This window comes from Triticum urartu, chromosome 5 (genome assembly GCF_003073215.2).
Source record: "Triticum urartu cultivar G1812 chromosome 5, Tu2.1, whole genome shotgun sequence".
NCBI classification, from domain to species: Eukaryota; Viridiplantae; Streptophyta; class Magnoliopsida; order Poales; family Poaceae; genus Triticum; species Triticum urartu.
The window spans coordinates 611,957,627-611,982,802 of record NC_053026.1 but is presented as its reverse complement, the minus strand read 5'-3'; the positions used below and the strand labels follow the sequence as shown (position 1 = coordinate 611,982,802).

At 40.9% G+C, this 25,176-nt stretch overlaps 1 protein-coding gene across 1 annotated transcript; it reads right to left on the bottom strand.

Annotated features, from left to right (window-relative positions):
* Window positions 1–971: 971 nt before the first annotated feature.
* LOC125511230 lies at window positions 972–23,909 on the bottom strand. Its single transcript, XM_048676553.1, has 25 exons — window positions 23,677–23,909; window positions 23,433–23,574; window positions 23,246–23,317; window positions 22,435–22,536; window positions 22,178–22,346; window positions 21,946–22,044; window positions 21,340–21,489; window positions 19,971–20,010; window positions 18,929–18,986; window positions 18,015–18,103; window positions 17,157–17,255; window positions 16,965–17,080; window positions 11,504–11,622; window positions 10,301–10,371; window positions 9,714–9,816; window positions 8,508–8,647; window positions 7,267–7,425; window positions 7,082–7,185; window positions 5,729–5,904; window positions 4,721–4,910; window positions 3,996–4,095; window positions 2,595–2,763; window positions 2,012–2,094; window positions 1,863–1,939; window positions 972–1,642 (listed from the first exon to the last, which is right to left on the bottom strand). Exons 1-25 carry the CDS (start codon window positions 23,743–23,745, stop codon window positions 1,471–1,473), a joined length of 2,868 nt encoding a protein of 955 aa, XP_048532510.1. The 5' UTR covers window positions 23,746–23,909; the 3' UTR covers window positions 972–1,470.
* Between the last annotated feature and the right edge of the window lie 1,267 nt (window positions 23,910–25,176).

The following is a 25,176-nucleotide window of genomic DNA, read 5'->3' as shown; positions in this document are numbered from 1 at the left end:
ATAAGCAAAAAATATAAGACTCAAGTAAGCTTCAAAAAGTTTATTCATAGGTGACAGGGTACATGCATCTAGTCAGGCGAATGCCTGGCCGGAGTTGGCGAAGGGAAACAGATCATATGTGCGAGGAACTAGTCATAGGATCAACTACCCCTCATCAATGTGGTGCGCCCAGATTACCCAGCGTCCCTTTCGGCAGAGACCAACATGCACTGGCAGCGACACCATGGGAAAGCGCACATGTAGTGAAAAGGGCTGAGGGCCATCTGTGCTGCGTACTACTGGTAGAGTAGAGGTGAGCACCCAGCCCTATGCATGGACTAAGACCTCTGCCGCAACAAACCACATCACTGTTTTTCTACCTCAAAGCCACACTGGTAGATTGGGTGTGTGTGTGTGTGTGTGAGTTGGGGGTTGGGGGGGGGGGGGGGGGGGGGGGGGGGGGGGGGGGGGGGGGGGGGGGGCGGGGGGGGGGGGGGGGGGGGGGGGGGGGGGGGGGGGGGGGGGGGGGGGGGGGGGGGGGGGGGGCGTATATTACTAGTCATAAAATAGCAAAACGATAATACCTCTGTTCACTTTTAAGACTGTTTTAGGAAGTTCAGACAACCCCCATAGCAATTCAAAATCAGCTGTCTAAAGCGTCTTATAAAAAGGAACGGAGGGAGTATCAATGATCACATGGTAAGACATTTCACCAATAGTAAATAAACAAAACCCTAAAGCCAAATACATGCTCCATAAGTATATTGTACTCATCATACAATTCCGGCGAGGAACTTGTAGACCAGGCTGCCAACACGCCCTAGCCAACTTCAGAAAGATGCTCAGTTATCCAAGGGTGCTTCATACACAATCTGAGTCTCTTCATAAGAACACCGAGCTATATGGCCTGACGAACCACAGGTGGTCACCTCAGACAAATGGGAAATGAACTACAGAGCATGTACATCGTACGATCAGGCCGAACAAAGGGGGAAGCAGCAACGGAGCATGATTTTCTTGACAGTGAATACATTCTGCAATATCAGGGACCAATAAAAGGGGATGAAATAATACATGCATACCGACTGTGACAAGATACTTTTCCCCGGTAAACTTTATCAAAGAAAATCGACAGGCAGTGCACATAGGTATCATGTTCAAGGACTCGAGGGTAAGATGAACCCCAGTTCAGGTTTTGGTAAGATGGATTCAGTTAACCATGCAAGAAAATAGAGCCCAAAAAGTTATGCACCGTCCAGTGCATGTTTACACCCTTTCTGTGTCAGCTCTTCTAAAATGATGGGCCCGCAAGCCCCCTTGTCATCTAAATAAAGAGGGTGTGACTCAGGGTCGAACCCCTGTGTGCTGCATCTAGGCGTTGCTTGAGTCTGTCCTGTCGCCTTTTTAGACCTCCACAGAAGATATCACCCATGGTGCAAGCATTTACAAGGATCATGTCAAACTGTATACCCAAGTTGAAAATTACTGTGCTCAGTTGATCTTGGGCTTCGGCCTCCTTGGTCGCAAAAGAAACCAAAGCAACCCAAAAACAACTATAAAAGCAGGGATGGTTGTCATGTCTAGCTGTACGTCAATTTTCCTTTGACGAGCACATTTTGCAGGGTGTAGATTTGAGATGGTTGAGTTCACAGCATGAGAAAATCTGACAGGGAAAAAACAGCACATCAGAATACCAGGCATGTACCAGATCATTCCAGTTGGGGACACGACTCCATTTAATAAGACAAAAAAAACAACTTGAGCTTAATATTCTGATGTTTACAAATAAATATTCACAAATGCACATTAACAAATTCTACTTCACATAACAAAACGAATCGGACAAGACGTAAATAAAGTGTGAAAGCTCAAGGACTACTGACCCATTAGAAGCCTCCTCGAGCGACGACATGAGCTTTACCGCATCACCATACCGCAACCCTCTAGACATAAAGGCAACCTACAGACAAAACATTAGCCCCCTATACCAAAAATAACATAGGTAAAAGAGGCCTATCTGACAACAACTTACCCTTCTCCACATGTTAACAACGGAATTGTATTTTTCAACCATCACGCTCTCCTTGGTCTTGAAAATTTTAAAGCCTTGTTCAGCTGCAGATTGTTAAGGTTACAACAACAAAGCCTTTTTTGTCCCAAGCAAGTTGGGGTAAGCTTTGTTAAGGTTAATAGAAAAACATAATTGAATAAAGTGCAAACATCCCTGTTACAGCGTTTTTGGCTAGGTTTGAAGCCAAAAACATCCACTATAGTACAAGTTGGACTATCAATTGGCTAGCATGGATGTAAATTGTGCAAAAAAAAGTGTGTGGTGGCAAAAAAATGAATAACATATGGATGTTGGTTAGTGTACAAAGAAGATATTTTGCGCAAAATTTCTGCAGTGTGCATCATGATATTTTTCTCACAAATTTTCAAATGTGCATGTGTTTTTTTTTCAACTGAGAGCATGTGCCCCAACTATGAATCACTTGTGTGAAGTTCATAGTAGTTCTGTTCCAAGCCTCCAACTAGTTAAGTTCAAAGCAAGCATAAAAAGTATTACTCGCCGCTAATTTTCAAGAAATTGAATAACAAGACGATTATTAGGATACATGTCCTCTCTGTTATCAATCGTTGAATTGCTGAATTGACTACTCGTATGGATTCCTCCACTCCAGTAATAATATAGTTCCGAGCGATCACATCTTGCTGAAATTCTGAAAGTCGCCAACCTTTAGAACTAATAGATAAGGGATTACAACCCACAGACCATGTCCAGTCCTAGAAACATCAGACAAATAAGAAGGTATGAGAAAAGGAAGGGGCTCGAAAAGTACACACGCAAGCAGGTATTAAAAGGGGCAAAATAAAATCATGAAGGAATGCTAACAACAATGTGTATTAGGTCACATACAAGATATAAAGCTGCAATGGAGGAGAATATAGAAGTTGTCAACAAGCAATGATGGACAATTCGACACAACTAAGTAACAAAAAAATGGAAATGTAAATATTTATCAGGCAAAGTAAATATTTATCGACCTAGAAAGGTGGTAAATGCCACAAAATTTTCCTTACCTATGACATTTAGCAGTAACTTTTCAAGTTTTATCTTGGCAAATATAAGTTAATCATATCAGAAGTATTTCAGCAATATCTGGCATAGATGAAAACTGTTAATAAAAATTTTATGCAACATATCTATTCCCTTTTCATGCATGTGGTTTGGTGGGTGTAAAGCCTACAAGTAGCTCCAATGGAATTAAACACTACAACTGATGAAAATTGATAGCAAGTGTCACATGTACTCCCTCTGTAAAGAAATATAAGATCGTTTACATAGTGATCTAAACGATCTTATATTTCTTTACAGAGGGAGTACAACAGGAAGGTAATACATTCTGGATCGAACATCAAGTTAAGCCAACATGCACAATGGTTTGTTTGCGTCGAATACTGGAATTGCATGTCATAGCAAGACAATCATGGGATTGTGAAGACAGCATGTTGCTACGATATTGGTGTTAGAGCTGTACATACTTTTCATGCATTAGTTGTGTAATAACCCTATCATATACTCCCTCCGTCCCATATTATAAGAGCGTTTTTGACACTACACTAGTGTAAAAAATGCTCTTATATTATGGGACGGAGGGAGTAACTATATAAGGGGTATCTGCATATTTTCTACACCTGTACATGTATGTGGATCATAGCAAGAGAATCATGGGATTATATTGACATCATGTTACTAGGATATTGTTATTACATTTGTACATACTTAACATCTATATCTAAAAAATAACCCAATTGCACAAGGGGTTTCTGCATATTTTCCACACTCAGCCTACGGCCTCGTGGAAATAGAAGTTGCATACTTCCTTGCATGGTATCAGAGCCTAGGTTTAGGTATTGTCTTTCTCCCAATATATGTTAGGTTTAGGCAGGAGAGATATATGTTACACATTAGTCAACAAAGAATTAAACTGATAGACATGAAAGGCAAAACAAACCTCTGATGCAGTTTCATGAGCTGAGCTATAAGCCAGATGCATAGGAAGTAAACCAGATACATACTCAGCAGATGCAGCAATAGCCGCCTTAACTGGTTTCCTGTTTACAATGAGTTATTAGTACCATTAATGCAGTTGACTATAATGGCGAACATGTACGTGAACCCAAACTCAAAATGAGAAAGAAGACGGTATTAGCATGGGTACAATGTGTGTCAAGTTATGCGCTTGTTCTTATGACTGATGAAATAAGGGAGTTCACTGTGTTAGAAAGTCGACATGAGATCACAAACAAAACGGCTATTGTATGCCAAAGAAAAGTTAGCTGCCACATAGTTTTTTGCCCAACTCATATGGCAGGTGAAACAAATTATGTGTAAAATAATGAATTAAAAATGATGGTACAGTCCCATCTGTGGTCTCAAATCAAGCACACCCTAAATGCAGCAACCATTTGGCTTCATGAGAAAAAATTGGTCCAATTATATCTATTCAAATGACTTTAGTCAATGAATCAGAATTCAAATTTAAATAGGAAGTTAACATATGTTTACCCGCCACCTTTTAGAAAAATGGAATGTTTAAGCTTTGGTAAATGAAAATAAGGCTAGGATATTATATATTGCAAATGGAACCAGCCAGCAACACCAATGTTCTAGAATGGTAGCTCGCGAGGTTAACACCAATGTTCCCATAAAACTAATGAATAATACTACCAATCATACCTCAGATCCCATAAGATTGACCTCCCATTGCATTGTATGTGGCTTTCCCAAGAATCGACATCTGACTGAACCACGACGACCATGTTTGAAAGAGCCTTAGCTTGGTAATGTTTATCCAGTAATAGGGGTTCACTATGTATGAACCAGAATACTGGAACCTCCAATGTTGACCTGTGATTTGTATGTTCTCCTGTGTATAGAAGCAAAACATAGTTTATAATAATCCATCATACTGTAGCATGTGATGGTGGCCTAGGAGGTCATGACTAATACAAATGCAATTCAACATAGTAAAGACTTGCTCCATTTCTCTATGAACAAATCCCAGAGATGATAGTACATCAGTTCTTGAATACACGTTGACCTAAACACCACACAGTTATGGTATCAGTATGGCTACAACATAATCCAGAAAGTTACAAGCAAGACAATACATGGAAATGTTCTTGTGGTACATTAGGACTTTTGTGTTTATCATAGCATACAACAAAATCCAGAGGAAGATTCTATGCTTTCAAGTTATTTTTTTCTGGATCTTTTAAGCCCTTTTCCGTGCAAATGTTTTGTTGCCACAAAAAATGGCATCCAAACATTTTTTTCAACTGAAAAAACTAATTTGTATCACTATATGATTAATAAATTTTGCAAATACATAACTAGAAACGGAATAAACAAAGGTGTGTGTTGGATATCTGGTTGTCCAAAACAACAGATAAAGAGAATGGTGTTTAGCATTGCAAAAACAGATTCATCAACTTTAGCCTCATAAGATCAATAGCAGTATAGCACACAATCCTCGCATCAATCCATGCATGATGTTCTTTACTCATGTTCATCATCATATGCAAGACCAGACTTCAATCTGACAACTAAAACACATGCATGCGTGTGAATGGTCAACAGAACAGCATGAACTATGCAAACACTACCTTAACCGAATGGCATTCTTCAGGCTAAACAGCATTAAGTGCCCGGGATTATGAGAAGCAAAATATAACAAATCTATACCTTTAAGTGAAGTTTGCTCACTTAACTTCTGTAACTGGTGCTGGAGAATGGCAGAATCCAGGTATGTACGGACTGTGGACCTATAGGTACCATTGACCAATAGAAGTGGAACCGCGGCTGCACGGCGAGCCATAGAAAATGCCATCATCAATGCTGGTTCCTCTGACAATGACAGCCTGAACATCAACATGCAGAATTCAATCTCGTAAGAGTGGGGAAACAATTGTCAATATAGGTAATATCCACATAGGTAGTTTAGTCTTTGTGAACTACACTCAACATAGTTTGTGAGGATGTCAAGATAACTGTAAGAAGCACACAAGGCACACAACACTTTCTGGATTTTCCTGAATTTATATTCCTTATAAGCGAAAACTCATTTGGCTCTCGGGCGCCAGTGACCTCGCTATCCGGGGCACCTAGTTTGACCCAGCATCCATATGTCTCGCATCTAACCCATGCTGGTTCAGTTGTAAATATTGAACACGAGTCAGTATATAGATAACTAGGACCATATTCCTTGCTGTGCCAGGCACATTGATGTGCTGGTCCACTACTACTTATCTCATGTCTGCCTTCCGCTGAAAACGTCCTAGGTGGGTAGGTTTAGTTGTCAGTATTGTTAATCCATCCACACATAAACCAGTTCAATTAGGTACTCCTAATCTGCTGTGTGAAAGGAAATACTCCTGATCTACTTGTTATTGTATTGCTGCCAATATAACTTCTATTCATGGATTACAACACCATCATGTTAACAAGCAACGACAGATACTGTGTGAACACTAATCATGACTAACAGTCAGTTGTTAAGTAACAGAATGCTGCATCAGATAATTGTATCTATCCGCGTGAATCCTTGCATGGTTAGAGGTAGCAAAAAATAATTAGCAGACATTCAAGACAAATTTGTAAATACTATGAAGGATTGACAGAACAGACTACACCAACAATTTTGTACAGCACACATAAACAAAAGCCCCACCCATGTTCTTGCCCACATGAGACACAAATGAAAATTTTAGCCACTATTACAAGTTCATTACAATGATTTTTAGGGGGGTGGGGGGGACTAAATTTTCATAAGTTGCAGATTCATCCATCCCAGTTGAAAGTCTCATGCATGAGTTAGCATAAGAGAAAGAAGTACATGGATTTCACATGCAGAGTCAGATCACAAGTAGATGCACATGAATTTCACATACAGGTTCTATCTTGATTAGTTTTAAACCCTGTAGTAAGTTTATCATTCCATATTAGTAGCTAACGAAGCACTTCTTTTTGCTCTTGCTGATGGACAAAGGGCAAGTAATAGGGCTATAAACCAAGATTGAGAAAATGAAGTACACGTACATGTGTTGGGTAAACATTGACTTCTGAGATGGTAACAACAAAGAAATAAGGCCATCTCTGATGGATTTTACATTAATGGGCAACTGCTTTATGTTCCTGGCTTTCTGCAAAAGAAAAAGGACAATGCAGGGGGTGAGTAACTTTATTGATACAGAAAAATAGGCAAAAAAATATATAATAGCTACCTCTTGTGTGACGAAGTACAACTGAAATGATAGCTTCTCATAGTAATGGTATGCTCTGTGAGAAACAGATGGAGCAATTACATGCCTCATAGAGCCCCATAATGTTGACCCCAGGTGTGCAAGAAATGAATCACGAGCCACTGTGTAACTATGATGTTCCTGGAATTACAAGATGGAATTCTGCTATTAGAATACCTGTAAAAACATTGTTATTAAAAGAATGATTAACACTAGGTAAGTGTGTTGATATTAGCAGAAAGATGAGTTCATATTAAAACACAATTTTAGTGTAATTCTTCATCCTGCTTTTTGTTATTGTGCATGTCTTACTCTCTGCCTTCCTTCCGGTTCCTGTGTGAACTGTAATGCATGGCCAAATCTCATCATACTTCCTTCTTACAAAACCATCCGTCCAATTTCTGTTTTTCGTTCTGACATGCAAGGTGCAAGACTGAACATGTGATGTTGTACATAATTATTTTATAATCTTTAGATGATTGTATCAAACTAATATAGCATCTTACTTGCATTTTATTTGTATTATCGTGTTATATACGATGGGCCAATGAAAAAATGGAACAAAACAAGACCCATCTGATTATTTCTCAGCTACCAGTTATATGCAGTTGGGATGTACCACACTAGAGAGTTAACTACTTGCTACAAACTTTATAATGTTGGCATCTATACTGTTACTTCCTAGGCTCTACCATGTTGTGATTAGCAACACTTTCTGTTACTTGATGGCAACCTGTCAACTGATTAATACAAGCAACTGCAGGTGGTACCCTACATTATTTGGTAGCAACCATAGAAGTTATCCATGTGACTCCGTATTGTTATGTACCAGCTATTTATTTAAGTAATGAGTGTCAGTACTTCTGCATCCATCTAACCACTGGCACTTGTTACTAAAATAAAAATAACTGGGACAAAGCAATACAGAGTTAAATGGAGTAACTTCTATGAATGGTACCAAATAGTGTAGGGTCACCATTTGGTAGCAACACGTCTTCTTTTGTTAAGCCTATCATATGGTACACGATGGTTCAGACGGAGCACCAATTGAATGTTTGGTTAGCTTGATTCTTCTAAAGATAATAAGATGATGACATACAAGAACTGTATCTCCAATTGTCCAGTCCCCCATGTACATGACTACATGAGTAAATGTGTGCTTAAAAAGTGGCAAAACTGCATGCTCTCTGCTACAATGGTATAAGTAGTTGGACCAAGCTAACCTCAGAGGTATCTTTAAACAAGTTCCATTTTTCCATCCTCTTCAGGGCATCAAGAGCTTTCTTCTTATTAATTTCTTCAGAATCTCCACTATGGTAGCCCTCCAGTTCATTTTTCAGCTCGTGCATTCTCTGATCGAGTTCTGAGCAGAAAAATGAAGGTGGTAATTATGTTTCTGATAAAGTAATATTATGAACAGGATAAGACTCAAAAATGTAATTTACGAACGCTTCTGACAACTCGACCATTTTTCCAGGAAACCAGGGAATAAACAGGGCAAATTTATTAGAACTAATATTTTGATATTTTCATTATCTTAAACATATGCATGGATGTCAGGGAGGAGTAGCTGTGCTAGCTTGCCTGAAGCTTCTAGTCCAGCTATATCATAACATTTTTGAAGGAAAAGAAATACCAGTTACTTAGTAGCTTTCACAATCCATACGAAAACATGATGTTCATGCTTTTTTGGGTGGGTTAGGGGTTGGAGTACGGGTAAATACTTAATCCCTGGTGTGAGCTCCTGGACCAAAACGAATAAATAAACAAGTAATACGAAACAGCGGTGTAAGTGTGTTAAGGAGTATTAGTATTGGTCTAAGGGCATGTACAGTGGAGGCTACAGGAAGCGTTAGCCCCAGACATCCACGTAGATAAAGAGCACTGAAACAACCGTGTGAAATAATCTCATCCAATGCTACAACCTCCTCACTGGCCCCACCTTTCTCCCTCGTTTTCTTCACCTTTTTATCTTTCTCTCTTGCTTTTCTCCAAGACCGCATGGGTGCAGCTTAGCTTTGCCATTGTTTATGAGGGAGAAAAGGAGCCAATGGTACACCTACATCGTCAGCAGCAAACTTTTGTCAGCGGAGAGACAACCTCTTCTGCAGGAACCCGTTTTTCTCTCCAAGCATCACTTTGAGGCATTTTGGACCACCCGAACCTACGTGGAGGCCTGAGGCATCTGTCCATCGTGTAGCGATGGCCATGCCCTAAGTCTCCTTATATATTTGTATAATCGTACTGGTTTAGATTTCCTTACTTGTACTCAAAGTTTCTTTTTATATATATTTGCCCCTTGGGCTATGCAATACAGATAAGTTGCTTCTTAACAAAGTCACAACTTAGACGACAGATATCACCTACAAGTTTACCACCATGTAGGATAGTTAAAACAAAGGTGCAAATTTATGGGCATCCGGAAGTACCTTTGCAAAGGGCAAGTTGTATCCTTCTTTTCATGCAATGCTTGAAAGCAAAAAGTTCATATACATCAATTTCTGCCAATAGGATATCCACGGCATGGTAATCCTGAACCAAAAGAAATCACAGTCCATATGCAAATCAAGAGCTGGTTTCATTTTTCAAGATGTGACAACACAACAGAAAAGGAAAAAAAGGTGCTAAGTAGAGAAAGCCCATGCCCCTAAAGGCAGTTGGGGCGTCATTATGCTGTGAGAGATTAACCAGCTGTAAGGCGACTTATCAAGAGTTCAGGCATCAGAAGTATCGTTTAACACAGTAAAGGAAACAATTTCAAGTATCCCAAATCTTTCTGCTCCCTCTCTTCTTGCCTGTTATGCTGCCAGAGCTCTTCCTACCTCTAATGTTTCATTAATATCCTCTCACTCTCGTGGTTGGGGTAAGACAAGAAGAAATTTTGTAAAGCAGCACCACCACCCTTTATTACAAATCTACTATGCCCCATCATGGAGATCAGAATATAAAGGTGTCTCAGTTGATATTAGATTGAGTTGGCAGTATAGAAGAATATGTAAACGAATACTGATGGTACCTCGCCAACAGAAGAAAACCTTTCTCTGATTGTATCCTGTAGACTTTCTTCAGCCTCTTCCTCTGTGATTTCTGCATTAGATCAACTACAATCACTTCATGCTGAACAAACAAATTGGTGAGAAATTCCTGTGCTACAGAACATTATTGTAGACGTACACTAGAGAAAATGCACTCTACAGCTCAGTCTGCCACCTGGACAAGCCTACTCACTAGCTCGCTTGGGCTCTCATACCTGCTTCGGTCGAAAGATATAACACGGAGTTGCAATATACGACCCTTAAGCATTATATGCTCTTATTCTATGTTTGAACTCTATGCGGCAAAACTAATCCCACCGCTACCACACCTGTGCCCCACAGTCCACTAATTTGACCAGGACGCACCATGCAAATAGGTTAATGCCCTCAGCTATAGCCCATTTGTGCCGATAAATGCCTGGAACCCCCTCAGTAAACATTCAAACAGTTTACCCTGCAGGGACACATGCATTTGTGCTGATAAAGCAATGGTCATAATCCAGTAAGATTCACAACACCCACATCAAGTTGCTCGGCCATTTGACAGCCCTCAAGCGTTATATTATTCACTCCTTGAACTCTCTGTGTGAGACTAATCCGATACTAACCACCAGAATGCTAGCCTTATCAAGTACAAATGACATCCATCGTACTTTTATGATAGCCAACATTCTTTATTTCAGCAAGACATATGTTCTGGATGGTTTCCCCTTTAGCTCAGTCAACACGATAACTATACACCTGTCTTAACTTGTGTTCAGACTTTTCACCAGTTAATAACTCTAACAACATTATAACTGGTGTACTCTATATAAAGCTAACAGAATTTGGAACGACGTCATGAAATGAATACAGAACATCTTATGTAGGTGGTTTACCAAAAATGAGTTCAAGGCATAAACAGACTGACATGGTTAATAGATCAACTGTTCCTATAATTAACTGTAAAGCAACGACTAGTAAGATAATATATGGCCTTTAGAACAAGAGCAATAAACAGTAATGTAATATTAAGAACATGCTGGCAGCTAAGGAAACTAATGGGATATAACTTTTGAAAAGGTCAATAAACATAGTGACGCCATATGCATACCCAGTGCATAAGTAACCAGGCTCTGAAGTGCATAAACAGGTAGTAATGAAACATCATATGTACAAAGAAAAATGAAAAAAAAAAAACTGACCTGCGACAGCCCCAACAGTTTTTGCCACATTTGGCAGAGTAAGTTCTGTACGAACACCATCCCCACCGACAGCAGGGCCCCAGGAAAATGGTCCGGCAGTAAGATCAACAAAAGCAAACCTGGAAAAGGTAATTTTAGTTAGAAGGGAACCAATCCAACCTCAAAAGTATAGGAAAGAGTATACACTGCCCCCTGAGCTTTGATGACATGTCTGCTTTGCCCCCAGAACTGCAAACCAGGTTTTCTAAGCATGATTATTTATTATATTCAGGCTGTTAAGAGTTATCTTATGTTACCATGTATAGCCTGTTACCACCTGTACATGTATATATAACTGGCCCTTGGCCCCCAGGAAATACAAGTTGCATATTTCCTAACATGGCATTAGAGTCCTAGCCCCTAGGTTAAAAAGAAAAATTAGCACGCTCAACTCATGCCAATACAATCTCGCGTCGCCGCCATCTTCTCTGAGCCGACTATCATGCAGCCGCCTTCCAACTCCTCGTCTGGCCGACTATGCTGCCTCTCCTTTCCTGTCCATTGATCAGCACCATCCTGTGATGCCCCCGGCCTCCCGTGATCTGTGTTGTCTGCCGCCGCCGGCCCCCAGCGCCCGCCCACGATCCACCCACAGCCCGCGTCATCTGTTGTCGGGATCCAGCATCGGCCTCTCATCCGGTCGCCTACGTCTACATCGCCTCCTGGTGGCCTCCATCCATGCAACTCTATCTCCCTTGGTCGTTCACCTCCTAGCTGGTTATTTCCTCTGCCCCAACGCTCGAGGTGTTGGATTTGATCATTCGTCTGATTACTAGACTAGTTTGATCATTCGTCTGCTTCCGTTATAAAAAAAGTTACAATGAGTTTTGATGGTGCTAACTACACCGAGTTTGTTGCCTTTATGTGCATTCATATGCATGACCTTTGTCTCTGGGGTGTTCTTTTTGGCGAGGTCTCCTGTCTGTCGCACCCGGTTCCTCCTGTGTCTCATGTCTTCTACCCAGCCGACGTCACCGGCTCTTGCCACGGATGCTTCTCAGGCTGATAAGTATGCAGCAAAGGTTGTTGATGATGTGCGATTGATGCTTATGACCATCGGGTCTTACTATCGGAGGGCTCTTCACACTTACCGTGATACAATAGAGAGAGAGAAGTGCTACAGCTCTCCTTGCCACCGTTGAGAGTCTCTCGTGTAACCTCTGCTCCGACCCGCTCCACTCTTATCACCGACAGAAACGTCTGGCGATGTAGAGCTCGGAGGAGCGCGGTTTCCCTTTGTACATGGCGTATCTGGTTGTTGGAAGTGGAGTTGTGGAGATCCAGCTGTCCCAAGTGGCACAGTCCCCGACGATGGTGAAGCTATGAAGAATATGATGTGGACCCGATTGCATTTTTCTATCTCTATGCAGGGTCCTCTTCTCAAAAGTCAAAGACCTTGTCTGTAATTTTTGTTTTCCTTTGGGTTCTAATGTAATCTGCCCTTCATCACCACATTATTATTAACGCGGGTTTTGGGTCCTTCAGGACCCTACTAGTGTTCAAAGAAAAGAAACACTTACCATGATGACATGTTTGCTTACACTCAATGGTTTGAAAATGATGCTCGTGTCGCAGTTGTTCTCAGTGTCAGTGCCAGCTTTCTACATCAACTTGCCTCTTGAGTTTATGGGCCTTACTCTCGTCTTTGAGATAAGGACTCATCATCGACAGCACCATTAGCATCTGGTAATGCCCTATACTTGTCTGTGGTCCGCTAGAAGCATGCTCTTCAGCAGAATGACTCCACTGGTGATGATTTCTACACACAGTTCTGGTATCTTTGCATTGTCGGTTGTGTACTTGCTAGTGTCGCCAGGTTGTGCGGTCAGATTTCTGGAGTTCTACGAGTTTTGGTCTCGGCTTCGCAAGGAGTTTGAGCCGCGGCATGCTTAGCTGTTAGCTCGTGACCTGTCTCTTATGGAGGCGCTTTCTAACATTTGTGCTTCATGTTGAGACGCACCTACATGGTGCTGGTTTACTTGAGGTTCCCTCTGTGCTTGCTGCTCGAGCTCCTGCTATGTTTGTTGCACTGGCTCTTTCCAGCTCCACCACTCTTGCCCTCTCCTTCTGGTGGCAAGGGTCACTCTCGTAGTCACTGCAGCTACTGCAACAAGGATGGTCACGTGAATCTGGTTGCTTCAAGAAGAAGCGCCACATGCGCAACATGGAGCACACTACACCTCTTTGACATCATCAATTGTCTCCTCAACTGAGGGGGATATTGTGAGACTTAAAACGTACACTCGCCGCTTCAGGTTCTTCTTCGATGTGTGTTGTCTTATGGCACTGAGCTACCACCATTACACAATAAGGTACATCCCCGTGGGTTCTGGATTCTATGGCTTCCTTTCATGTCTTTTGATTCTTCCACCTTGTCCTCCATTAGATCTCTTGATTTTCCTGTTTATGTTCCTGCAGTTGATGGTACTCCTCTTTCTATTGCTAGTTGAGGCACTCTTACTGCTTTTTTTTTGTTCCCAATGTTGCTCATGCTCCTTGACTTACCATGAACCTATTTTCTGATGTTCAGATCAGGATCGTCGCACACAAGCTCTGGTTGGGGTTGGCATCATATTCCTTCCGTTGCCACCACTATTGCCAGCCCCTCAGCTTCCATCGCTTCAACTACTGACTCCTTCCAGCAGTCGCATCATCAACTCGGTCTTTTGGGGTCTGTCTCAACAAATGTCTCTTTAGAGTGCCAGGGTTGTAGCACAGGTTAAGTTACCTTATCATACTAGTGAGTCAATGTCTCGGCGTCCTTTTGATTCAGTTCATTCCGATGTATGGCACACTGCTCCCTTCACTTTGAAAGGGGGGCATCGATACTATATTATTTTTATAGATGATTTCTCTCGCTACACTTGGCTTTATTTTATGTCTTCTTGCGATGAGGCTCAATTTGCTGTCATGGCACACTCAGTTCTCTATGTCTATATGTGTGTTTCGTGCTGACTCTGCTGGCAAGTATATCTCCAAGATGTTGCGTGGTGTCCTTACTGAGCAGGGTACACTTGCACAATTCCTGTCCTGGTGCTCATGCTCAGAATGGTGTGGCTGAGCGCAAGCATCGTCCACCTTCTTGAGACAGCTCGTGCGTTGACAGATCGCCCCTCTCTTCCGCCTCACTTTTGGGTTGAGGCTATTTCCACTTCCACCTACCTTATCAACATTTAGCCCTCTACTGCTTTGTAGGGTGGCATTCCTTTCAAGCGTCTTTTTTATCATTCTCCTGATTATTCGACGCTTCGTTTATTTCGTTGTGTTTGTTTTGTTCTTCTTGCCCCCCATGAGTGCACCAAACTGACCGCTCAGTCTATCAAGTGTTTCTTCTTAGGATACAGTGTCTTTTCAATGGGTGGGGATATCTCTTTCTTCACTTTTCCTGACATATCTCTCACTTTGCCCCACCATCCCACTCATACTCATCCAACAGTTGCAGATCTGACGCCGCCATCTCCTATGGTTTCCACTCCTCACTTGTCACATGATTTTTGCACCTTCCATCTCTGGTAGATTCTCTGTCTCCATCACCTGAGTCTATTTAGCCAGTTGCTCCTCGTATTCTTCCCTCTTTTCCTCGCTATTATGCTTGTCATCCACGTGTAGTGGGTGAGTATACTGATGTGCCATCTACTTCTGATGTGTTGTCTTAGTTTTCGTGATCGGCCTCGCCTCGCCATTGACCGCTACGGTTTTTCTGGCGCTATTGTACCTCGACTTCTTATCACGATGTTGTCCATCCCGAATGGCAGATGAGATTGCTGCTCTTGAGTGCACCAGCACATGGGATCTTGTTTTTCTTCTTTGTGTTTGTCCCATCACTTGTAAGTAGGTCCACAAGGTCAAGGCTCGCACCGATGGTTCTCTTGAGTGCTACAAAGCTCGCCTTATGGCACGCGGCCTTCAACAGGAGCATGGTCATGATTACGATGGGACTTCTGCTCATGTGGCCCATATAACCACGGCTTGGTGTGGCCTCTGTTCGCCATTTGTCTGTATCTCAGCATGATGTTAAGAATGCCTTTCTTAATGGTTAGTTGCGTGAGAGGATTTACATGCAGCCACCACTTGGGTATTATGTTCCTGGTGGCATGATCTGTCATCTTCGTCGCTCTCTCTACAGTCTTAAGCAAGCCCCTCGCGCCTAGTTTGACCACTTCGCCTCCGTGGTGAGAGCCGGTGGTTTTTCGGCGAGTGCTCATGATCCTACGATGTCTGTCCACCTTTCTGCTCATGGGCTACTTGTCCCGTGGGTGCAGCTTGTTTGCCAACTATAACAACAGGAGTCCACACAACATGGATGCATACAGTTCATTCTGGTGGCTGGATGTCTTGCAACTGACAGGACATTTACAAAGGTGTCACGACTGTTGTGATTGGAGATGGAAAAACGACACTACTTTGGAAGGACTTATGGACCCAGAACGTGCTCACCGGTACACACCCTAGAGCCTTCTGCTTTGCTCACAATGAGGATGCCTTGGTGACGGACATTTGAATGTTGTGGATCTGGGCGACATCTTCCATTTGCCGCTATCAATTCAAGCCAGAGAGGAAGCGAGGGAGATCCAAGTCATAACAGTTCAAGGCTAGCAAATACTATGTGTACTTGTTTCTGAGAAGTGCATGCTGATCTGGCCTTCAAATGGATTTGGAAATCCAAGTGTCCAACAAGACTCAAAGTTTTCGTCTGGCTTTTGCTAGCTGACCCTCAATACAAGAAACATGCTTCACGAGAGACATTTTAATGTCCAGGAAACCGTGGAACACCTATTCTTCCAATGTGATTTCAGTGCTCATTGTTGGGCTTCCTTGGCCATTCTTGGCCTGCCTCTGGATCAAGACTAGAGTTGTTACATGCAGGGAAACAAAGCTGAGGCAAAACTATGTTTATGGAGATATTTGCCATGGCTGAGCCCTCGAACCAATCCTGGCTGACCAGATTCAAAGAGGACCTCTCTCTGTTGGTTCATAGATCTAATGAAAGACTAGAGCCTTTCATAACCTCCTTTGTAAAACTCAATTTGGTGCTCTACTCTCTTTTGATCTCCTTGTTTTATCCCTCAAAATGGGAGAGCCCCCCCCCCCCCCCCCCCAGTACATATGTAACATATTTTTATTTTTAATATATTTCAGTGAGGTGCTCCCTCATGGTCTTCAAGGTTAGAAAAACAGAGAAAGGTGAAGCGGAGCAGAGTAGAACTTCCCAGACATGTGGTTGAAAAGAATTAAAATATATCTGATTAGCCAAGTATTTGCCACTTTGTAGTCCATGTCATCGACCAGTAGCAAAAATTAGGGTAGTTATTCTCTCCGGTTTCAGAAAATCAAGGGGTGGGATAGCTAATCTGGTAGTCAAATTTCAGGGGGGTAATAATGACTTTTTCCAACAGTAAAGCAAAACAAAATCATAGCAGACCTGTTTCTGCCGACCCATATATCTGTAAGGCATTCAGCATGCAAACCCTTCAAATCACTGGACATGAGTGCGCTCTCTAGAACATCATGCAGCTCATCTTTTGCACCGTGTAATATCTAACAAGAACACATGACGTTACTTATATATACATGGTAAGATATTTAGTTGTGTGCACTGATATAAGTGTGGCACCTGAACAGCTTTGTCATAAATAATGTCCTCTTTACTCTTTCCTGCCTTCAACAGTTCAAAACCGCTTAAGGCTTCCTTGCACTGTTTTGACCAATCACCCTGTACAAGACATGAAAAGGGCATTTTATTGAGTTACACGTAATATTGTCACGATTGGTTTTCATGTAACCTTGGGTTACACACAATAATAATCCACCAGTCATACAGTACATCTTGGCAACAAAACAAGTACGTTGAAATTAAACAAGGTACTTGAAAAGCACATAAGGTATGATCCAAACTAGCAGTGCAAAAAGTTGGTGCTGATTCCTACTGGCTTCATAGTTTTTTGCTTTCATAAGACTAAGAACTGAATATCTAAACTCAAAAAGTTCAAGTGCCTCAAAACACAGGGCAGGTAATATAAACTGACTATGACAAACTAACAATCACATATGGATCAGTAGGTCCAAAGCTTAAGCACACTCGAGAACCAAACAGTGGTTGGATGCTTAGTGGATGGTTGTTACCCCGGAACACCAGGGATAAAACCCGAGTTTGGCACTTTGCTGTTTCATTAATGTGGATTATTCTTTCAGTGGGAGGCGACGTTCCAGTCGATAGCGAGGTGCGTGTGGTGACTTTGCAAATCTTTAAGTTCCGTGGCTCTAGTCTTTAGTAGACGATTTGTGTGTGTGTCTGTTTGTGGTGGCGTGTGTGTGTTTGTGATGGTGTGAGAGTGAGTGCGCGCATCTAGCTGTACTTGGTGTTTCTAAAGGAAAAGTTTGAGCACTCACAACACCCAAATTTGGGGTAGAAGTAGAAGACGAATAATATAGCACAAATGGAAATGCTGGACTGAAACAAAACAAAACATACCATATCCACGTTGTCAGTTGTGGTCCATGAAAATGATGACAGGGGGTGATTTTCATACAAGGGCCTTTTGTTGACTCCCTTCTCTATATCTGCTTAATACAGAGATGCTACATGGTAAAGTAGCGGAAAAGCATACCGTATAATTTTAATAAAAAATACAAGTGAGCTAATAGTGTTCTCTTCTGAGGGGTTTTACAGTGAAAATATCAACTTTTCCTTTACAAAGCAGAATTATTGCACAAAACAAAATATTTGAATAAAAGAAACACCATGTTTCTCAGTTGGGAGGAGTTGGGAGGACTGTATGCATAAAGTCCACATGGCCTTGGCCCCAGACCAGATTTTTCTAATGCTGAATAAATGTGTGGTATGCATAAAATGAATGCACAAAAGGCAGCTGCCCCAGTTTCCCTTTTCAAAACAGATGTTCGAGCACACTCTGGTATGTTGATTGCAGATGTGGATAAAAATATAAATTATTAAAAAGTTAAACTACACATAGATACGCTAAGTATCTGACAAGAACAGAACAAAGTTCAACATGGATATTATTTACAGGGATGTCAGAGAAAATTACATGACTGTTCAAGAAAATAATGAGCTAGGGAAGTTGTATAGAATTATGATAATAATATCAAAACCAACTCATGCAATCCAAAATTTTGGTATACCATAGTAACACGATATGGAGACAATCCTTATTCAGAAACCTATTTTTCAGCTTTGCATATGCATAGACTAACTTCTGAGGAAGCAATGTCAGCACCCACCGCATATATCTCTTATTGATCCAAATATTAAAATATGGGTCAATGAAGAGTTCTACTTATCATCTATATGTGTTTTCATCTTTAATGTTACATGAACTCAGAAATCAGAAGTTATAACATAAAACAGGAGAAGATAATATTTACCAAGATAGAGTTTTGGGTCCCTTTTAGATTGGAGTATCCGAGCTTGCAGGGTCTTATTCTGAAAAAATAACCACTAACATGTCATGTTCCAAAAAATTACAGCTTTACTCACTAAAGAATAGAATACACTCAAGATCAATAGGGAAATTCACATTAAATTAAACATAGGTTGTGCAGTATCCATGTATAGAATAAGAATCCCATGGAATCATAGGACATACACATTAAAAATTATAAGCGCTTAATATGCAGAACTCAGGGACATATGTAACTGTTAAGAGTTACATATATACTCAAATATAGTCATTGTAAATTTCTCGTTGTATAAGGTGCTTGCTGCATATTTTCCACACCTATACATCTATAAATACTGGCCTTATTGACCGAACTCCTGCTGCCATGGGAACTGTTAGGTTTTATAGGCTTTTGTGAAGCCTTCGCATCTCAACTTTTAACATGGCTAGAGAACCCTAGCAAAAAAATTACTTAAGGTTCAGCTTCTACTCATAACACTCTAGAAAATATTACTTGGAGGTTAAGAAAACAAACAAATACAAGAACATGACTTCAGGACCAACTTATCAGTAGAATCAATTTGACTTCAGATCTTTTTTCTTTACTTTTGTCTACTGTTCATCATCATATCTTCTATATGGGGACAATTAGTGACACTTGTGCTAATCGCAACCGTGCATATACTATTCTATTTTTTTAGGGAAACATATATTATTCTATTGCAATAGAGTCATCTGTTATGGGTTACTGGACCACATGGGCCAAACCTAGAGTCCTTGACCATGTCTACGGGCCACATTCACTAAGCCGTCCTGCATAAATGTATCACACTTCAAGAGAAAAAAGCCATGATGCCTTCTTGTTGCCAAGCCAACAGCTACCAATTGAAGATAGTTTCATGTACAAAAAATGCCAGAACAACAATATGCACACCAAAAAGATTCATGAAATCAACATTCAACAAGATAGAAGCACAATGATATTCCTCAATTCCTTGCAGGAAATTTGCTAAAGCATGCAAGCATACCTCCCTCAGTAAGTTGATCTCAGACTCGGAGAAGCCCTTCCTGTGAACACAAATAGCACAAAATACAAATAAATGAGTATGAAAAGAATTAGATGATGAGCTATTGGTTGCCAAAATGTACCGTTACTCTTGAATAATGAAACAGTGTGAGAAGGAATGCACAAAACGCTACCCAGAGAAACTAGAAATCGACAACTTGTAGAGTTTGTACCTTTTCCATCTTAGCAGCAGAATTAGGCTATTTGAAATAAATAAATTTCTAAAAGGCAATACACTATCTAACAACAATTGCTCCAAGTCCAAGCGTTTCCGGAAATGAGATGGTTGTGTGCAATACATGGCAACATTGCACAATCAGATTCATATAGTAAAAATAGGTTTCTAGATAGGTCTGGGTATGTTAAGAGTTAACAAAACAATTTAGAACTATGATGTGTGTCATGCTACATAATTACTAAACAATATTACCAATTGTTCCATATTTGAAGATCAATGAATTGAAAAGGTCATATGTGTTATATGTAGATTGCCCAACCTCCTTCATCAGTTTGCTGCTGGTTGGTGCATGAAACTTGAGATGGTATCATAGCCAAGAGGTCTTGGCTTCAAGTCTTGAATTTCGCATTGTAAATAAAAAATTATTTCCTCCCTTTCTGTTCACGTTTAGGCCTTATCGAGCCACATGTGAGAGGGGGTGTTGAAGCATATCTGGATTACCCAACCTTCTCCATCAATTCAGACTTTTAATTCTCTACTGGTTGGTACATGAAAGTTAATATGGTATCAGAACCAAGAGGTCGTGTGTTCAGGTCTTGCCTTTCACAAGTCTTGGTGCATGAAACTTATTAATATGCACATTTTCGTGTTCAAATTCTCATTCGCATATATATATATATATATATATATATATATATATATATATATAGGCTCGTGACTGAACAGACAAAAGTGTCCAACTCAGCCATGTTTAGTAATGACCATCTTACATGATGGACAGGCATGGTCGACCCCGAAGACGATATATACTGGAAATATTGGCTACATCCCTTTGAGTAAATAATAACTGACATGACAATTTAGACATTGATTATTTAGTAAATAAGAATATTAGTCTTGCAGATTCTACCTGGCCATACATCATCCCGAACTAAGTCTTTAGGAATTCAAGACAGGCCATGTAAATTGAAATGTCAGTGCAGAAAATTAAATCCAAAAGGTTCATACCATGAAAAGTTACCAAAAAATGACACATCATGTTCTTGTTTTATGACAATATTGTCATTAAATGTAAATGAGTGCATCTTCTATCAGAATCATGTTGGTGTTAACTACACAAAATGTAATGCAACATAAATATCTGCAAACTCACCGATATCCATACTGAGTACTCTTTTCAATAGGCTTGGGGTTAAGAATGAAGATGTTGTATGCTTCTTGTATCTGAAGGTGATCAACAAGTGTTGAAAATACATGCTCCATTTGATCACTGTCCACTTGCCAAATCGCCGCCCCACTTTCACTGTATAAAGTAAAGAAAATAATATTTGTAAGCAATGATAAAATGAGGGAAATGCGAGGTGGCATCGTAGAAGTGATTGTAAAGGCCATCAGAAAGGATTTCCAAGTAACTGTACGGTAAGAAGGTTTTACCCTGTAACAAGTCTAAAAGGAATTATCAAAGAAAACTAGAAATAAACTATAAACCAATAGCTACACACACACACACACACACTAAAGCATATTTCGTTGGATAATAAACACACAAAAATCTTGGATGTGTTATTGGTTTGAAGCACTACATTGCATTTCCAAGTAACAGAGGGAGATCATAACTTAAGGTTCTTTGGGATGCACAATCAAAATTGCAGTGTCAGTCTACAGTTACATTTTCTGGTATATGCTTGCACAATATGAAACACTTTACCAAATTGCAGAATGTCAAGAACTGCAACAATGTGTTTCAAGAACATCTGACCTGGGATCTGTGAGATCTTCTCTGCGTGATAGAACTTTTACAGCATGTTCAAAGACAGACATGATATCTTCTCCCATATGTATTGCATGCACAGAAAAACTACACCAAAAAGAAATGGAAATGGAATAGTTGAATCAGTACTCATGGAAGCATACCATGGCCTAATTACAGAAGAGGGTAAAACATTGCATGATAAATTGGAACAACTGCCTTAAGTGTAGAGGTTCATTACTTGTGATTCACGTGGCTGACTAAAGGAAGATCATATTTCTTTAGTCTCTTAACGGTAGTCTTATAGAACGGGCTAAGAACTTCTCCAACTGGAGGGATTCTCGTATGCTCAAATATGTGATCAATTTTTGTAAACCAGCGCTCTAGTTCTTCAGGTCCCAACTTAAACTCTGAAACAAATAGAGGGACTGTTAATGCTCGGTACAAACAAAAAGCTAAAGGGAATAGTATTATTGCCTAGGTATATACATAATTTACCATGGCCCCCTTTGCCATCAAATCCCATAAAGATGAAGTTGACAGGGATTGAAAAATATATCGAATCAACTTCCGCCAGGTTCATATAGTTTGCAACATTACCTGAATACAACAGAAGAATAAGCAAGGGATAAGCACAGTTGTAGAGAGAAATATGTTTTCTGATAAGCAATTGAGCACACAATCTTAAGTCCTATACTATACATATCTCGTGTGCAATCGATTGCTTCAGATGCGCATATATTAGTCCTGCCATCACTCTAATCACCTCTCCACACAAAAATGAAGCCAAACCCTCAATATATGATACTTACCATGAAGCAACACCAAAAAAAAAAAATGGTTGCCAAGAAAATGGCCACATGGCAATAACACTATCTGTAAAAAGTACACACGACGGGTTTGTTCATATCGAAGTTGCATCTGCCAGTTGCTCTGATCATTAATTCTCAACTACATACAAACCCTAACTTCCCTTCAATTCCCTTAGTTCTTTATTGCAGATCTTAGCCAGCAAGTTCTACAAGATACTGATATTGTTGTTACTGGCTAATGGTTACAGTGGTATAAACGAAAACGGTCATAGCACTCCTGCTGAAAGAATGGCGATAAGCCCATGGGCAGAAGTTTATCATAAGCTTTGAACCTACAATTCCAATTCAGAATATAACACAGTGGCGATAACATCCAAACATTGATTTAAAAGAAGTATCACTGAGGGACTATGCTGAAGCTACTGAAAAAGAAGCTTCTGACAAAGCTTCAGAGACATGACATTGAAGAAAATTGATGAGCCAAGACCAGAACCCACCAGCTCTCGTGAAGTTGAGAAGCCCAATGTTGATGGAGTCCCTTGACTTCGAGCCCTCCAAGTCATCGAACTCTACAAAAATCAAGAAACGCATAAGCACCCCCGACCCCATAATGCCACAGACAAGCAGGAACACCAGGCAGGTGCCAGGACAGAAACAAAATAATAATGAAGTGAGGAACCGGACCTGTCCGCATGACCGATTCCGTCCAGAACTTGCTCTGGGGCTTCATGTTGAAGAGCGAGAAGACCGAGGAGCCGGCGTCGCGGCCGAGTTTGCGCGTCCGGGTACCCGGCGTGGTGGGCTCGGCCGCCTCCGGGGACGGGACCTACGGGCGAAGGGCGAAACAGTGGGCGTCAGGAAGCCGAGCGGAAGGGGGCGGAATGATCAGATCTGACCAGAAAACTAGGTTCGCAGAAGAGCGGATTACCAGAGCGAGCAGCAGGAGGACGAGCGCGGATACTAAAGGGGCGGCGCGTGGCCGGAAGGGGCTCTTCATCTCGCCGGCCGGGGCGCCGCGGCGCCGGACAGCGGCTGCGTCGGGGAGACCGGGAGGCGAGGTTTTGGGGATTCCGGATCAGGGGTTCGTCGCTCGCTACTGTCAGTTCATCGCGCTTGGTGATGGTGCGTTCTGTTTCTTCTGACCAGTGCTGGCCTCTCTATCTGTCGCAAAGGCATCGCACAAGTACTCGCGTCCTGGGCCTTGCCCACGTCCAGCGCTCCTCCGATTTTCTTTCCTTTTGTGTTTTCTTCTTTTCTATTGGTTTTACCAGACGGTTTTTCCAAAAAGAAACCGGCTGCTGATTTTTTAATGATTTCAAAAAATATGTAATTACAAGATTAAAATTTTACAGAAAAATAAAACATGTCCGTTAGTTAAGCAAATGTGCATAAATTTTGAAAATGTTCACGAATTATAAATTGTTCACACATCAAACAATATTCATGTTTTCTGAAAAAAATTTAGTATATTTAAAATGTTGTCATATTTCAAAAATAAATGAATTTTTAAAAAATAGTATATTTCAAAAATTCTTGTATTTAAAATATATCCATGGATTTAAACATGAATTAGAAAGAAAAAAAGTGGAGAAACACATAAACAAAAAAAACCGAATAAACCAAGGTAAACCCAAAGGGAACTAGAAATAGAAGGACAAAGTGAGAAAAAGATGGAGGGCAATGTGGGTCGACCCAGTGCAGTCTCCTTGCGTGTTTGCCCATCAAAATGTCACGTAGACGATAAATAGATTTTACCCTTGACATTTTGCAAAGCTCTGAGTCTAGGCGGGAGACCGACCGTCTAGGGTCGAGGATCCCATATGTACAACCGAATAAACTAGAACAGATCGGCGTATACTCGTGCTCTGCCACTCTTAATAGTGGCACAACATAATGAACTTTGACAATTTGTCTTGGCTCTCGACGGCAACATGTCGATGTGCCTTCTCGCGGCATGTTGACCTCTCGGCCTCTCGCTCCACATGCAGATGCACCAGCTATACACGTGCGTCTATGATCGAGTCGTACATGACGTCGGATTCGTAGGGTTCTAGTTTCTAAAATTATAGTTCCATGTTTTTAGTCTCTTTCACAACTTTAGGTATTAGAATGGTCTCAAAGAAGTATTTGCTGAGTGTTGAAAGAAGGGAAAGACATACAATGAGAGGATCAACATACTAAATCACCAAAGGTGCTTTAAATAATTTATGTTGAGCTTCAAGTACCGTTGATGTCAATGAAGCTATGTGATGTATCAAGAAGGATGTGTTGGACAACTTTGATATTGGTATTGTCCTTGATGGGTGATGACTTTGCATGAAGAAAATGCTCGAAGAAGAAAAAAAATGAAGCATTATTATCGACTGAGTCATTGAAATAAAATTCTTGTTTGAAATAATCATGCTAGTTCCATTTTGCTCTTCGTTAT

Coding starts and splice junctions, on each gene's coding strand:
- LOC125511230 (XM_048676553.1), bottom strand. CDS start 23,745: ATGAAGAGCCCCTTCCGGCCACGCGCCGCCCCTTTAGTATCCGCGCTC. Junction 18,987..19,970: donor AGATCAACTTACTGAGGGAG/GTATGCTTGCAT, acceptor TTATTTTTTCAG/AATAAGACCCTGCAAGCTCG. Junction 4,911..5,728: donor TGAGCAAACTTCACTTAAAG/GTATAGATTTGT, acceptor TTCTATACACAG/GAGAACATACAAATCACAGG.